General features: G+C 40.2%; 2 protein-coding genes across 2 annotated transcripts in view; one reads left to right on the forward strand and one right to left on the reverse strand.

Moving 5' to 3' along the window:
* LOC118412946 (nuclear pore complex protein Nup107-like) overlaps nucleotides 1-3,904 on the reverse strand; it is an 11,973-nt gene extending 8,069 nt beyond the window's left edge. Inside the window, exons 1-5 of the mRNA XM_035816016.1 lie at nucleotides 3,716-3,904; nucleotides 3,394-3,473; nucleotides 2,064-2,161; nucleotides 1,624-1,811; nucleotides 1,262-1,382 (exon numbers count right to left, since the gene is read on the reverse strand). Coding sequence (XP_035671909.1) covers nucleotides 1,262-1,382; nucleotides 1,624-1,811; nucleotides 2,064-2,161; nucleotides 3,394-3,473; nucleotides 3,716-3,826 — 598 coding nt within the window. The 5' untranslated portion in view covers nucleotides 3,827-3,904. The remainder of the gene's footprint in view (nucleotides 1-1,261; nucleotides 1,383-1,623; nucleotides 1,812-2,063; nucleotides 2,162-3,393; nucleotides 3,474-3,715) is intronic.
* Nucleotides 3,905-4,052: 148 nt separating this feature from the next.
* Nucleotides 4,053-14,316, forward strand: part of LOC118412950 (DNA polymerase lambda-like) — a 38,055-nt gene continuing 27,791 nt past the window's right edge. The window contains exons 1-2 of the mRNA XM_035816026.1: nucleotides 4,053-5,103; nucleotides 5,789-5,940. Coding sequence (XP_035671919.1) covers nucleotides 4,464-5,103; nucleotides 5,789-5,940 — 792 coding nt within the window. The 5' untranslated portion in view covers nucleotides 4,053-4,463. The remainder of the gene's footprint in view (nucleotides 5,104-5,788; nucleotides 5,941-14,316) is intronic.

A 14,316-nucleotide genomic window follows, 5' to 3' on the forward strand; every position in this document is an offset into this window, starting at 1 on the left:
GGGGGGACTTGCGTTTCTCGGAACGCCGAATGACCAACGTCAATGCGTGTCCCTCGGGAGTCGAAGCCTTCGACATCGTATTTCTGAGTCAAAACTGACAGACATTTGCTTGGTTCTCTTGTCTTTTAAAACAGTTAGAATTGTCTGAACACGAAGTCACCGCCGCCATTTTCCTTTGTTCCTCGATCTGACAGTTTCTGAGCCTGGGTCACAGCGCGCGTCTCCGGCAACTTTGCCAATCGAATAGACAAATCGTGTAAATTCCGCTAGTTGCCGGCAAAAATTAGACGTTCAATCACTGCTGATCACAAGTTCATAATCATTTCTAAACATCAAAACGCCACAAAAACTTTCACTTGTTCAGGAAGGCTTGGCTTGACTTGTCTGCATGCGCCATTATGCCAAGGTGGTCACGTCGAAATAAAACTGTCTCTACGTAGGCTTATTTCTTTGACAAAAATCCAACTTCGTCTAGTTCTTACATAAATAACGTTGATTTAATTGATTCTTATCGTTTTTTATACCATAATCACTGTATTTTGTGCTATAAATCAGAATTCTTGTTGCCACATTTTACCTTGGCAAAAATGGAGTCGTCCACTGACCCCTATTGACCTTGTTTATCTTCTGAGGCGGCGCCATCTTGGAAAGTTTACGCAAATACAATTCCGACATTTTTGGCCCGTGCAATACGAAAATTAGACCAGCGTACATGGATTTCAAGAGCCTATAACATTAGATACATGAACGGACGGTCTACTTGTAAAATCTGTCCATATATTCTTTCAGTCTGCACAGAAATGACGTTGTAGAGAAGGGTAGAGTGCAAAGAGTCTGAGACGAGAAAAACGCCAACAACACGTTGGTGGAAAAACTTCGCATAAAATCACATAATTTTGTAAAATGTTTCTTTATTCAATGTTTCCTTCGTAAATCGTCCAAGTTGAGCCTACATTTTGCTGATGTGAGTGCAGAAATTGAAAAAAGTGAACCCCGCGTGGGTTTAGCGCGGCATAACGCGGCCGGCCAGTCGCGCCGGTGACCGCTATCGGCAGTGTTGGCATAGCGGCCGGACTGAAAATTGGCTGGCCGCGACCGCATTCGACAGGTGACCGCTATAGACTATTTCTTAATGCTTAGGTCAATGGGAAAAATCCAAGGGACCGACAAAAAATGACCGCAATGGCCAGGTGGCCCCTATACTCAGGTGACCCCTAAGGCAGGTTTCACTGTACAATAATTCCTCTAGTCTATCTCCCACCTGCCAAGCCTGGATCCTCCTCCAGTAGTAGTGACATGTTGGTAGATGTGATGTCCTCAGTGACCCCACCTGGGGTGAACATCTCCATAGTGGAAGGTGGCCTCTGAGCAGGTGTGTGTACCTTCAGAAATGAGGACATTTACAGACTATAGTTAGCATCAAAAGAGGGACCATATCCTTATAGAAGAGTAAAAATATCAGCATACAGGAAATTTGGTTTATTCTCAGACCACAGAACTTTGGTCACAATATGGGTGATCAAATTCTACAACACAATCCAAGATAAACTGTAGCCATGGAACAGGTGGCTTGACAGGACTCAACAGATGACATGATGGGTAGTGGGTAAAATGCCAACTCACCATAGACTGTGATAGAGGCATGGACTTGGCAGGGGTCATTCCCAGGGTCATGCTGACATCAAACTGTGAGGTGGAGGGGACGGGGCGCGGCGTGTAGCTGGTGTGACGCAGCTGGCTCGCCGGTGTACGCGCCATCCGCAGCACCGGGCCAGGGGTGGTGCCGACTGCCTGGTCCAGGAGCTGGAGGGCTGGCACAGGTCAAGGGTGCACCAGACAGAACTTGCAGCAAGACCATAACAAGCAATGTACTACGTAGATACTTCATAATTAATGATTGATAGTAGTCCATAAATTCATTTGTATCTACAAAAAAACTTGGTTGAAGATACTTTTTAATACAGTCAATAAGCATCCAAAGTACATAGGATAGTTACAAGTCAACTATACATGTAATAATGTAGTATCAAAGTAGAATAACCACATTTCCTATACAAGGATACATTTCTCCACATTAGTGCTTCTCCTGCGTAGCGTCCTGCTGGCTGCCTCCTGTCGTACCGCGGGGGACGCTGCGAGGGCCGCAGTCGGGAACGATGGCCTGTAGGGAACATTCCAACAGTGTCACAGCTGTCCCACAAGCAACATCTTCTATGCTTTTTTGCTTGAAATGTTTTCAAGCTGTCATTCTTTTTCTGAAACCTCAAAAACTTATAAAGAGGTCACTATTTCATAGTACTACTGTAGAGTTCAAATTTTCTTTGAACACCCATGTGTTCAGCATTTTCCTTTAACAAAATGGTAAGGACCATACTTCTTTCAACTGAATACTGATCATACATTTTTTTACATATTCTTTGCTTTTTAAACTTTTATGACAATGATAAGAATTACCCTAAGTGAATTTGAAAAGCATTGTTTGATGGTACATTTATGAAGGTTAGACATTTAGGTAAACAATATTAGAAAAAAAAAGAAATACAATTCAATCTCTACAACTCAATAAAAACGGACATTTCGAGTGACATCCATTACTCTTCTTCAGCATCACTAGGATGCTGAGGAAGAGTGATGGATGTCATTCGAAACGTCCAGAAGCAAATATCCGTTGTTCATCCAGTTGTAGAGATTGAATTGCATTAATTTTGAACATTGTGTCATGGTGTACGACCAGTTAACCACTGTTTCACTCTTTACCAGTAAGGAGAACTCTGGGCTTTTCATATAAAGTTTATTTTATTGGATGTATCTACAGATTAGCCTGGGTACCATCCGGAAAGAAGTTCGCTCCGGCGTTCATTATACACTATATACAGTCGCTTCTCTGTGTTTCCGTCTGGGAACGCGGACCATCTCAACGTTTGGAATCGTACAAAAAGTGGAAGCACGCGCTGATTGGCCCCTACTCATGAGCGAATTATGGAATGGGTTCAAACGCTCATTCGAACAGGTGTTCCAACACCGGAAAAGCCCATCGTCCCCTTGCGCTTGCAGGCGCCGGGCTGTTGTCCTCGAACGAATGCTCTAGAACTAATTCCTTACTTTGCTTATTAACTGACGTTACCACCAAAAGATTTGAATTTGCAAGTCTCCAGACGGATAGCAGAAGCGAACATAGGTGCGAACTACTATCCGGATGGTACCCAGGCTATCTACAGATGGCAACAGTTCATAAACAACAAAAGAAATTGTGTGGTCAAAATTTCTGTGTACACTTCCAAGTTAACACAAGTACAGTTTTACAAACATGTGGTAATTCAAGCCCTGAAGTTTTTACATGCTGTACGATGTGGCAAAAGCACTGAGATACTATCTATATAAAAATATTATAACCTGAAGTTCTTGCGGAGCTGTCGTCTCTTGTCCAAAGCCTCATCCATCGCGCTTGGGTTGAACTCTCCTTCCTGTGACATCTATATAACCAATAATGTGGAACCAAGGTTAATGTGATATCAATACAGTTACTGCAGACTAAGAAGTTACTGAGCCGTAACAAACTACACGGCTCCGGGTGCACGTGAAAAAAGACAGTCCGAAACACGCCTGATGGGGGAGGGGGGTAGCTTCGAAAACCAATACATTTCGTCCTGAAAATGTCAACTCTTGACAAAGACAGACCATTCTTGTGGTTTGTTAAAATCTTGGAATTACTCACTTGCCAAATAACCCCGATGGTGGAGTCTGCGGTGTCCGTGAAGGACGCAGACAGCCGATCTCCCGGAGGTTTCCGATCAGACTGGAAATTTTTTTTTCCCGCCGACGCCATTTTGAACGACTAGACTATTCCATAATTCCAAACTAAGGGTAAGATTTCCAAACTATGATCCCTTACTTGAATAAATGGCTCAGAAAAAAGTATAACGAATATGCTTTCAGGACTAGAATGATGTAGTAAAGATATGAAAATTAAAATCTAATCCATGATTTTTCAATAGGTAGATCATAAATACAGATAAGAAAATATTTCAAGTGCCTTTTCCCCCTAAATTTATTGTGATAGTCCCCCATTACATCGTTTCCGCTTTGAGTTGCTGAAGATTCAGAAGAAAACGAGTTGTTGCGTTACTTCTATGTCTAAAATGATATATGAGGTTTCTCGTATTGTCCTTAACATCACAAACGTGGGTTTGTATACTCCGTTAACTTAACCTGTTGTTAAAACCTCACAGGTTGAGGTTAAGGAATCCACTTCGTGTCAAAGGTTAGAGGACAACGACCTAAGGTCTGCCCAGGTGTGTTGCTTGATGTGTTGTTGATAACATATCTGAAGCATGTCCTGACAAGGTTTGTTGTGTACAAACAGGATGGTCAACGCTTTAGTGTGATTTCTTGAATTTTTAGAAGCATCTGTTCTCTAGCTATACGTTTGATCAACGCATGTAACGTACGATTCACCTCAAGATATGGGCGACAGGAAACGGGGCCTACCACAAGACTCACAACAACCAGACACCAAACGAAAGAAATCTCTGCCCACTTGCGGGCCTAAGAGCGCGAAAGCAACTTCAAGTGTTGATCAAAATGTTCCCAAGATCTTTCAGGACGTCAGAGCGTTCATACTTCCTGCAGGGCTGGGAAAGGCGAGGATGGACATCTTCAAACGCCAGATTCCACGGTTTGGTGGTGACCTGCACGGCCAGATCAGCAGCACCACCTCTCATATTGTTGTGGATGATAACATGGAATATGACAGACTCTGTCGAATCCTCAAGGTTGAAAAACCACCCGTTCATGCAAGTGTGGTACATGCAAACTGGGTAAGTGACTGTATTGAAAGTCGAACGCTACTTGGCACAGATGAATACACAATCAAAGTCCCTGCCTCTGTGACATTGATACCCCAGAAGAAAACAACATCAGAAGATGAGAAGGAATCTGTCAGCAAATCAGAAGGCAGGTCACAAGCTACTGGCCAATCAGATTTACCCGTGCAGAAGGTTGATGATGAGGGTGATCAGAAGGACAGTGGAGTAGAGAGTGCAGCTACATCACAGCCATCTCCTGCCAAGGACGCCTGGTGGTGGAGGAAGAACAAAACCAAAGGTGGGTGCTTCTGAGGTACAGAAGAGGTTTGGATGCTGGCTTTTGAGGAGATTGCGAGCTAATATTTTCATGGTCCTCAGGTTACACTTTGACCACATTTACGGCCTCTCCACATTTCTCAAAAGGATGATCTATGTGTGATGTCATTCATTCATTCATTCATTCATTCATTCATTCATTCATTCATTCATTCATTCATTCATTCATTCATTCATTCATTCATTCATTCATTCATTCATTCATTCATTCATTCATTCTTTCATTCATTCATTCTTTCATTCATTCATTCATTCATTTTTTGGTCAGTGATTAGTTGACTGATTGATCCATTCATTAATATATTCATTTTAATTCTGTTACATGCCTGTGTTGAGTTTGAATACTAGTATCCAATCAAACATTTCTGAAAATTAAATAGAAAAGCAACAACAGCAACAACATTGACATCATTGTTAAATCAGAAATTGTTCACAATGCACCAGCCAGAAACAAAACATGTAACTAAAGCTATATATTTAAGCTTAGGAATGGCATTTTCATCAGCACATCAATACTGTTTTAAGATGCTTTCTCAGGTTTCTATAACTCAAACAGCAATGAAAATATTCTATCTTGCAGTACTAATGCAGCTGTAACAACTTCCTCTAGGGGGCACTGCTAGCATGGTGTATCTGTTCTTGATCAGTTCCCACAGGTGAGGACAGTGATGACAGCAGCTACATCCCCACAGATGAGGATGAGGATGAGGAGGATGCAGGAAACCAGCTGCAGGAGGTGGAGTCATCCCCATCAACATCTGCCTCCTCCACACCCAACACCTCCCCCCAGAAACTACCAGTAAGTTCTTAGTACGGTCAAACCTGTATTAGCGACCACCTTTGCATAGCGGCCACCTGGCCATTGCAGTCACTTTTTGTTGTTCCTGTGGATTTTTCCCATTGACCTAGTCTATAATGGCCACCTGTCCACGGTCACATGATTTCCAGTCCCGTAGATACAGAAACGCTGCCTAGTGGCCACATTTCTCCAGTCCCTTGTGTGGCCGCTAGAGACAGGTTTGACTGCAATTCCAAGTGCCAGAGTGGCCAACATTGTTAGTATTATTTCTATGAATTTAATGATTTGATGAAGTGTTGACTGACACGGGCAGCTTGTTGAACAGAATTACTAAAAAAAGCAAAAATGGACTTTCAGTTGTTCATTGTTCATTGTTTTTGTTTGTTTGTTTGTTTGTAAGGCCTTGAAATAAAAGAATTAAATTTTGACTTTTGTTGTGTAATTTTGTTTGCCAAAATGCAGGATTAGATTTCAGCCCCCAGTGTCTTCATTTTAAACAACAGGTTGTGAGTACTAGTACTCAGTTTGTAAGTTAGAAAAACTGCAAGTATTTTATTTAAACCTGATTGATCATGACATTCAGATGTGTTGATTCTAACTTTTCACTAGATAAAATACAACAATAAGTGATGATATTGTGTATGTACTAGGCATATTAAGAAATAGATTGCTTGTTGCTTCAAAATGTTTGCATATTTCACATTTACTCAATCACGGCCCATGACCACAGCGATAGTAATGATAATACTAAATAATGATGTCTTTTATGTAGTGAAACATTGATTCTACATTATAGTACATAGGAATAACAATAGGGCTAAGCAAACACAGTCAGTGATTCTTATTTCTTTCATGGCTTGAAATTCTTTGGAAGCTGAAACTTTTGAATCTAACAGTGCATAATCAAACGCAATACATGCATGTTCCCATCCCCTTGTTGCCTCATCTAATAAACTACTATGGTTTCTGTCAACAGCTACTAGCACTTTGTTAATGGCCAAAGGTTCAAAAGTATTGGACAATGAATTCATAGTACATCGGCGTCCGCTCGTGGCCAAGCATTAGTTCATGTCAAGCCAGCCTCAGTTGCTGATTGTTGGTGGCGATGTCTTAAGTGGCTGCTCAGGCCCAGGGTAGTATGGAAGAGTCTGGTACACTTTGTGCAGGACAGAGTGGGTGGAGAGCGAGGAAGGAGGATGGATTCATACAGCTTCAAAATATCTTAGAATAAAGGAAAACTTTTAAGGTTTAAGTACCTAATATTTAACTTTTAGATTTTCAGGGTTACAGGGGGCGCTTTCGGGTCCGGTCACGGTTTGAGTCTCTCCCATGTTTGGTGTTGCAAACTTCCGTTTTTTAAGCACTTCTTCCTTCCATCGATCGTCAATCGAGGTGAAGTGTTGCAGACGAATGTATATTCCATCTTCTAAGATCCATTTTTGCTAGAAAAAAGCTCTTTTTGCTGACAAAATTTCCCTCGAAAGGACCGAATGGGGAGGGCCATAATTTTCTGCAGACTACTCTACTGTTCAGCACAGTGAACTCAGTGAACTAGAAGCCCTTGTTGGCGTAGCTTTAGTGAGACACCGAAGGGAGAACAGGAGGAGGTTTCGTTCCAACAACAAGCGTCTGTTCAGTGAGTAGGCGGGTGGTGGTGTGTCGGGCTGTGTTGGAGATAGACGCATGACAGCTCGCCATTAGAACCCCCCTCCCATCCACGACGACATTCTTTGCAGTGTTTATCTGGCTGGTGTGGAACAAGCAGCGGGCCCCATTTTACGGGGCCCTCGCCGGTAAGATTCCAATCTTGCAGGTCGTTGTGTTGCTGTTTGTCTTTCCAACATGAATGGTTAGACAGATGTTACATCTAGTCATTCTTTAACAACATTTCTGCATTGTTTACATCATGCCGAGGCACAAGCCCACGCCACCTAGCAACAACGACCCCAAGAAGCGCAAGTACAGCTCTACAGGGTCCCAAACTGATGAAGAGCCGGATACGGAAGGGTCAGACATCAAGTCAATTTTACAAACAATTAAGGTACAACTTGCAGAACTGGCAACAACCAAGCAACAGGTAGGAGAGAATTCATTACATATTGTAAACATTGCAAAAGCCTCTCAACACCTGGAGGATGAAGTGTCGGACCTGAAAAAGAAACTGACAGAACTTTCTGAGAAGGTGAGGATTTACCAGGAGAATCAAGTTAAGTATGAAAGAGAAAAGGTAAAGTCACAACACAAACAAGTCCAGATGGAAGCTCAGTCTCGTAGAGAAAACCTCATTTTCTACAATGTTCCAGAGGAACCATCTGAGAAACCCCAGCGTACAGAAAAGCTACTAACCCAGATTCTCGAGCATAACGCCAAAATCCCGGGTAATGTTGTGAAAAACATTAAGTTTCAACGAGTTCATCGCCTGGGAAGGACCCGTATTGGCGATAATGCGCGACCGCGGCCGATCATCGCGAAGTTTGTATGGTTTAAGGATCGGGAGATGGTAAGAGGTGCGGCCAGAAATCTGAAAGGCACAAACTTCGGCATCGCAGAGGACTTCCCAAGGCAGATTCGAGAGGTTCGGAAGAAACTCATGCCGGTTCTCAGGGCAGCACGCGCGGCGCAGCCGCCGAAATTCGCCGTTCTTAACGTCGACCAGCTATATATCGACGGTGATCTGTACACTGGACCGGAAAGTAAAAGACCATATACTACTACTTAAGAACATGGAACAGTATTGAACAGTGAGAAACATGGCCCCGAACTTGTTATTTATGTATTCTTTTTTCTTTCTGTGTGAACTGTTAATATTTCTAAGAGCGGTGATGAGCTGTTTTCTCAGATGGACAATAGGTCCTTTTCGCACGCTCATGTTTTGTAAGTGTCTGTTTTTATTGTTTAATTATGTCATATAATTTTTTTGTTTCCACGGATCCAAATTCATGCTTAGTACTTGACATCATTTTCATTCCTTATCTTGCCACATTTAATGCATCAAAACAAAGGCTAAAATCTCGCCCCTTTCTGTGACATGAACACCAAGATTGGTTCTTATAATGTGAATGGTCTAGCAAACTCTCGTAAAAGAAGAGAGGTGTTTAATTGGCTTAAAGAAAAATCTCACGATATAATATGTTTACAAGAAACCCACTCAGTACTTAAAGACGAAATGACTTGGAAACAGGAATGGGGCGGGACAATAGTCTTCAATCATGGGACAACAAATCAACGTGGTGTTTTGATATTATTCAAAGAAAATCTAAACTTTACCATCAACTATTCTATAAAAGATGATGATGGGCGATCCTTGATACTAGACATATCTGTAAATGATCTGTATTTATGTATATGTAATCTGTACGCACCAAACACAGATAACCCTAACTTTTTTGATAACATAGAAAAATTGATATTTAACCTGAAATTAAATCACAATAACTTTATTATCGTTGGAGACTTCAACACGATACAGAATGCGACCTTGGATAGAGCTGGACAAAACCCAGTAATATATCACCCGAATGCACAACGAAAAATTAATGAACTGATGTTTGCTTTAGACTTAGTAGATATTTGGAGACATAAACACCCTCATACAGTCAGATTTACTTGGCGAAGAGGAAGGCAAGCGAGCCGCCTGGATTATTTCTTAATATCTTTTTCACTTATGGTGGATATTTCAAATGTAAAAATTCTAGACAGACTAAAATCCGATCATAAATTTATTTCACTTGTTATTCAAAACATAAGCCGTACGCGTGGAAAAAATTACTGGAAGTTGAATCAAACACTATTAAAGGATAAGAACTTTCGGAAGAAAACTGAAAAATTTATAGAAGAGTTTTTTCGATTTAATATAGGCACAACCGATCCGTTAACGGTTTGGGACGCCTTCAAGTGTTGTTTTAGAGGACACTGCATCAAATTTGCATCATTGAAACGAAAATCTTTTATCTCAAAAGAAAATGATCTTCAAAAACGGATCGACCAGCTAACCGTTAAACTAGACGAGACTGATGAGCCGCCACAATCTGTTCTTGACGAACTTAGTGTACTGCAGAGTGAATTAGAAGATTTATATGAACAGAAAACGGACCAGCTGGTATATAAACAAAGAGCTGATTGGATGGAATTTGCTGACAGGTGTACCAAACAATTTCTTGATCTTGGTCGACGAAACTGTTGTAAGAAAAATGTTATGATTTTAAATACAACTGACGGGGAAACTATTCACAACCCCCCGCGTGTTATGGAAAAAATTAAAACATTTTATCATTCCCTATACTCCTTTAAAAACCCTCCAGAAGATCTCGATGATACAAATTGTGATCCCTTCTTTCCAAAGGACAATTACGTTCTTTTAAGTCCTGAACAGAAAAATTCCTGTGAAGGACTAATTACGGAAAAGGAGTTGTGGGAAGCGATTAGTAGTTTTAAAGATGGCAAAAGCCCAGGTCTTGATGGGATTCCGATCGAAGTGTACAAGACTTTTTTTTCTAATTTAAAACATCCCTTGCTACAGTGTTTCAATTACGCATATGAAAAAGGTAATTTGTCAAAATCACAGAGGGAAGGATTAATCACTCTTCTATTAAAACAAGATGCAGATGGTCAGTATAAGGATCCGACACTGCTTAACAACTGGCGACCCCTATCACTGTTATGTTGCGATGTACGCATTCTATCAAAAGTAATTTCACTTAGGATGAGAAATGTTATTGCGAGTCTAATAAATAAAGATCAAAGTGGATTTTTACAAAACAGATTTATTGGTGAAAACATCTGTCAAATTCTTGAAATTATTCAATACTATGAAAATGAAAGATTACCAGGTATGATTTTCATAGCAGACTTTGAAAAGGCTTTTGACAAGCTTCGATGGGATTTCATGTTTAGGACTTTAGAATTTTATGGTTTCGGACAATCATTTATTAGCTGGGTTTCTGTTCTCTATAAAGACATTACAAGTAGAGTGATAAATAATGGTTATATTTCAGCCCCCTTTTCGCTATTGCGTGGTGTTCGACAAGGTTGCCCGCTCTCGCCGTATCTGTTTATTTTATGTGTAGAACTCCTGGCCACGAAAATTAGATCAAACAACACAATAGAAGGATTAACGATGCATGGAGTGGAAATTAAGGTATCCCAATTTGCCGACGACTCAAATTTCCCTTTGAAGCCGACATTACCATCTCTCTTTGCCCTAACAAATGACTTAAATAATTTTTCAAAAATCTCTGGATTGGTACCAAACTACAAAAAATGCCAAATTCTAAGAATAGGAACTTTAAGGAATACTAACTTTACCTTGCCATGTAATCTCCCTATAATATGGACAAATGGACCGGTAAAAATGCTCGGAGTTGGGATCACCGGAGACATAAATAAACTTACAGACAATTATCAAGATAGGTTAACTAAAGTTGACAGAACTCTCCAACCTTGGAGAATGTTACCCATGACACTTTATGGCAAGATTACCCTCATTAATACACTTGTGGTCTCACAATTTACCCACTTATTTTTGTCTTTACCTTCCCCCGGAAAAACTTTTTTCCAAACATATGAGCAAAAAATTTTTAAATTCATATGGAATGGTAAACCTGAAAAAATTAAACGTAAAATCCTTTACAATACATATGACAATGGAGGTTTAGGATTAATACATCTACCTTCTTTTGACCTTACCCGTAAGGCTTCATGGGTTCCAAGAATATTCTTCCAGCAAGATTCAAGTCGCAAATCTTTCTTATGTACATCGTCCGTAATATTTAGTAGATATTTGTATCCGTTCGTACAACTGTCCTTGGGGAAGGATATCGCAACAAAGATATCCACTGATCAAATGAATAATGTTTTTATTAGATTACTTGTCTCTCCTAATCCCTTTTTCAAAGATGTTTTGAAAGCATGGCTTTCTTTCCAATTTAAACCTCCTGAAACTTTGAAAGAGATACAAGCACAACTCTTATGGTGCAACTCAAGTATCGTAATCGAAAATACGCCTATTATATGGGAAAAACCTCTTAAACATGGAATTTATTACATTAATGACCTTTTGGATACAAATGGACGCTTTTTATCTTACAATGGCCTTCTTGCTAAATTCGGTACAGCATTTGATAAGCTAGAGTACAATCAGATATTATCTGCAATACCGCGAAACTGGAAAAAAAAGCTTTTAGACAACACACCAGTAATAGGCCCTATCTTACCTCATACAGCAAATTACGTATGGCTGAAGGCAACTAAAATAAACAAAATTATCTATACATCCTTTTTGCAATCAGAAAATAGAAACCCACTGAACATACAAAGACGCTGGGAAGATGAATTTAATACAATTTTCCCGTGGAAATGGGTTTTTAGATTAGTTTATGCACTGACTATATGCCCGAAACTAAGAATTTTTCAATATAAAATATTGCACAGATTGTTAGCCACAAAGAAAATGTTACACATCTGGAAAATTCTAAATAGCCCGAACTGTGCACATTGTGAGGAAGTAGAGACCATTAGACACTTATTCTGGGACTGCCCTAGAGTTGTTACTTTTTGGACAGATTTAGAAATATGGTTTAAAACAATAGTAAATAAAACCTTACATCTGGACTTTCAGACAGTTATTTTAGGTGACATATCTGAAAATTGTAATGTAATCGAGAATTTGTTAATTCTAGTGGCCAAACATTATATTTTCATACAGAGAGACAAAAAACTAGTTGTAAATCATTACATTTCGTATGTAAAGAGATATTACAAGACAGAATATATGATAGCAGAGAGAAGGAACAAATTAGATATCCATTTTAGTAAATGGGAGTCTTTCCCATTTAACCTTGCTAATTAATTGGTCCATTGCTATCTTCCATTGGCATTGTTCTACTTTCTTCTCCACTTGTCCATATTACCTGTCATGTAGTATCCATCTTCGTTGTTATCCTTAACTATGTTCAGATGATTGAATACCAGTTGTTGTAAATGTTTTTTCACTGTAGCCTTCGTTCGTTTATTTCCACCTTTATGATATATTATTTTGGATCCGTGGTCTGTGTTTTGTACTTTCTTTCAACTTTTGTAATTTCTTTTGATTTCTGTAAATCTGTGCTTTTCTGTGAAATGCAATAAAAAAATTAAAAAAAAAAAAAAAAAAAAACTACTATGGTTTCTGTCAACAGCTACTAGCACTTTGTTAATGGCCAAAGGTTCAAAAGTATTGGACAATGAATTCATAGTACATCGGCGTCCGCTCGTGGCCAAGCATTAGTTCATGTCAAGCCAGCCTCAGTTGCTGATTGTTGGTGGCGATGTCTTAAGTGGCTGCTCAGGCCCAGGGTAGTATGGAAGAGTCTGGTACACTTTGTGCAGGACAGAGTGGGTGGAGAGCGAGGAAGGAGGATGGATTCATACAGCTTCAAAATATCTTAGAATAAAGGAAAACTTTTAAGGTTTAAGTACCTAATATTTAACTTTTAGATTTTCAGGGTTACAGGGTTCTCCAGTTTTGTTGTATAGGATGTGGGATGCATCATGATCTTCACCAGCATGCTGTGACTCACTTCTGTACAGCATTCTGCTTATGCTTGGACTCTCAATGCTGTCATCCATTCCGTAAGGACTCTGCTTGTTCTCTGTTGTGGTAATGTTTCCTTTTTCTGCTGTACTATTTTCATATTTTGGCTTAGTGTTGGCTCCTGTTGGAATTGACTGGGCCTCGGTTTCCAGGGTGGCTGGTTGGTTGACGTTTGTTGCCAGTTGGTTGGTTGTGTGTTCCTGTGGTGTATGATCTGTTTCTGTTGGGCTTCTCACAGCTTGTATGGGGTCAGCGTAGGTTTCTGTGTATGGCTGGATTTTATTGTTGTGGGTTTGTTGAAAGTCATCCGGCTGATAATAAAGCATGTCATTCTGTCCAACATATGTCACAACATACGGCTGAATGGTATGGTTGTCTTCTGATGTTTGGTTACCTGTGGGGGCCAGTTGTTTGCCTTGATCTGAGTTCTTGTCAGATGCTTGCAGTTCATTTGAGTCAGCGTAGACCACTGCATATGGCTCAATGTTATGGCTTTCTGATGTTTGAGAAGGGTCCTGTTTTTTAGTGTCTTGATCTGTTACAGTAGGTGTACAGTAGTGGATGCAAAAGATGAGGACAAGTGCAGATGCCAACAGACAGAGGAGTGATACCATAACAGAAGCAAAGAGATGGGTCCTGTTGTAACCCTTGTTGATGACTGGGTTTGCCCCAAGAAGAATGACACTGTCTATGTCTGTTGTCTGGTCAACAGCCATTATGTCCTTGGTGTATAGCACATCGTCCTCAGTAGGAATGGTTTCATTGTATATTGTGCTGTTTGTGTATGGCATTGCTGTGTAGTTCTT

This window comes from Branchiostoma floridae, chromosome 4, assembly GCF_000003815.2.
Source record: "Branchiostoma floridae strain S238N-H82 chromosome 4, Bfl_VNyyK, whole genome shotgun sequence".
Classification (NCBI taxonomy): Eukaryota; Metazoa; Chordata; class Leptocardii; order Amphioxiformes; family Branchiostomatidae; genus Branchiostoma; species Branchiostoma floridae.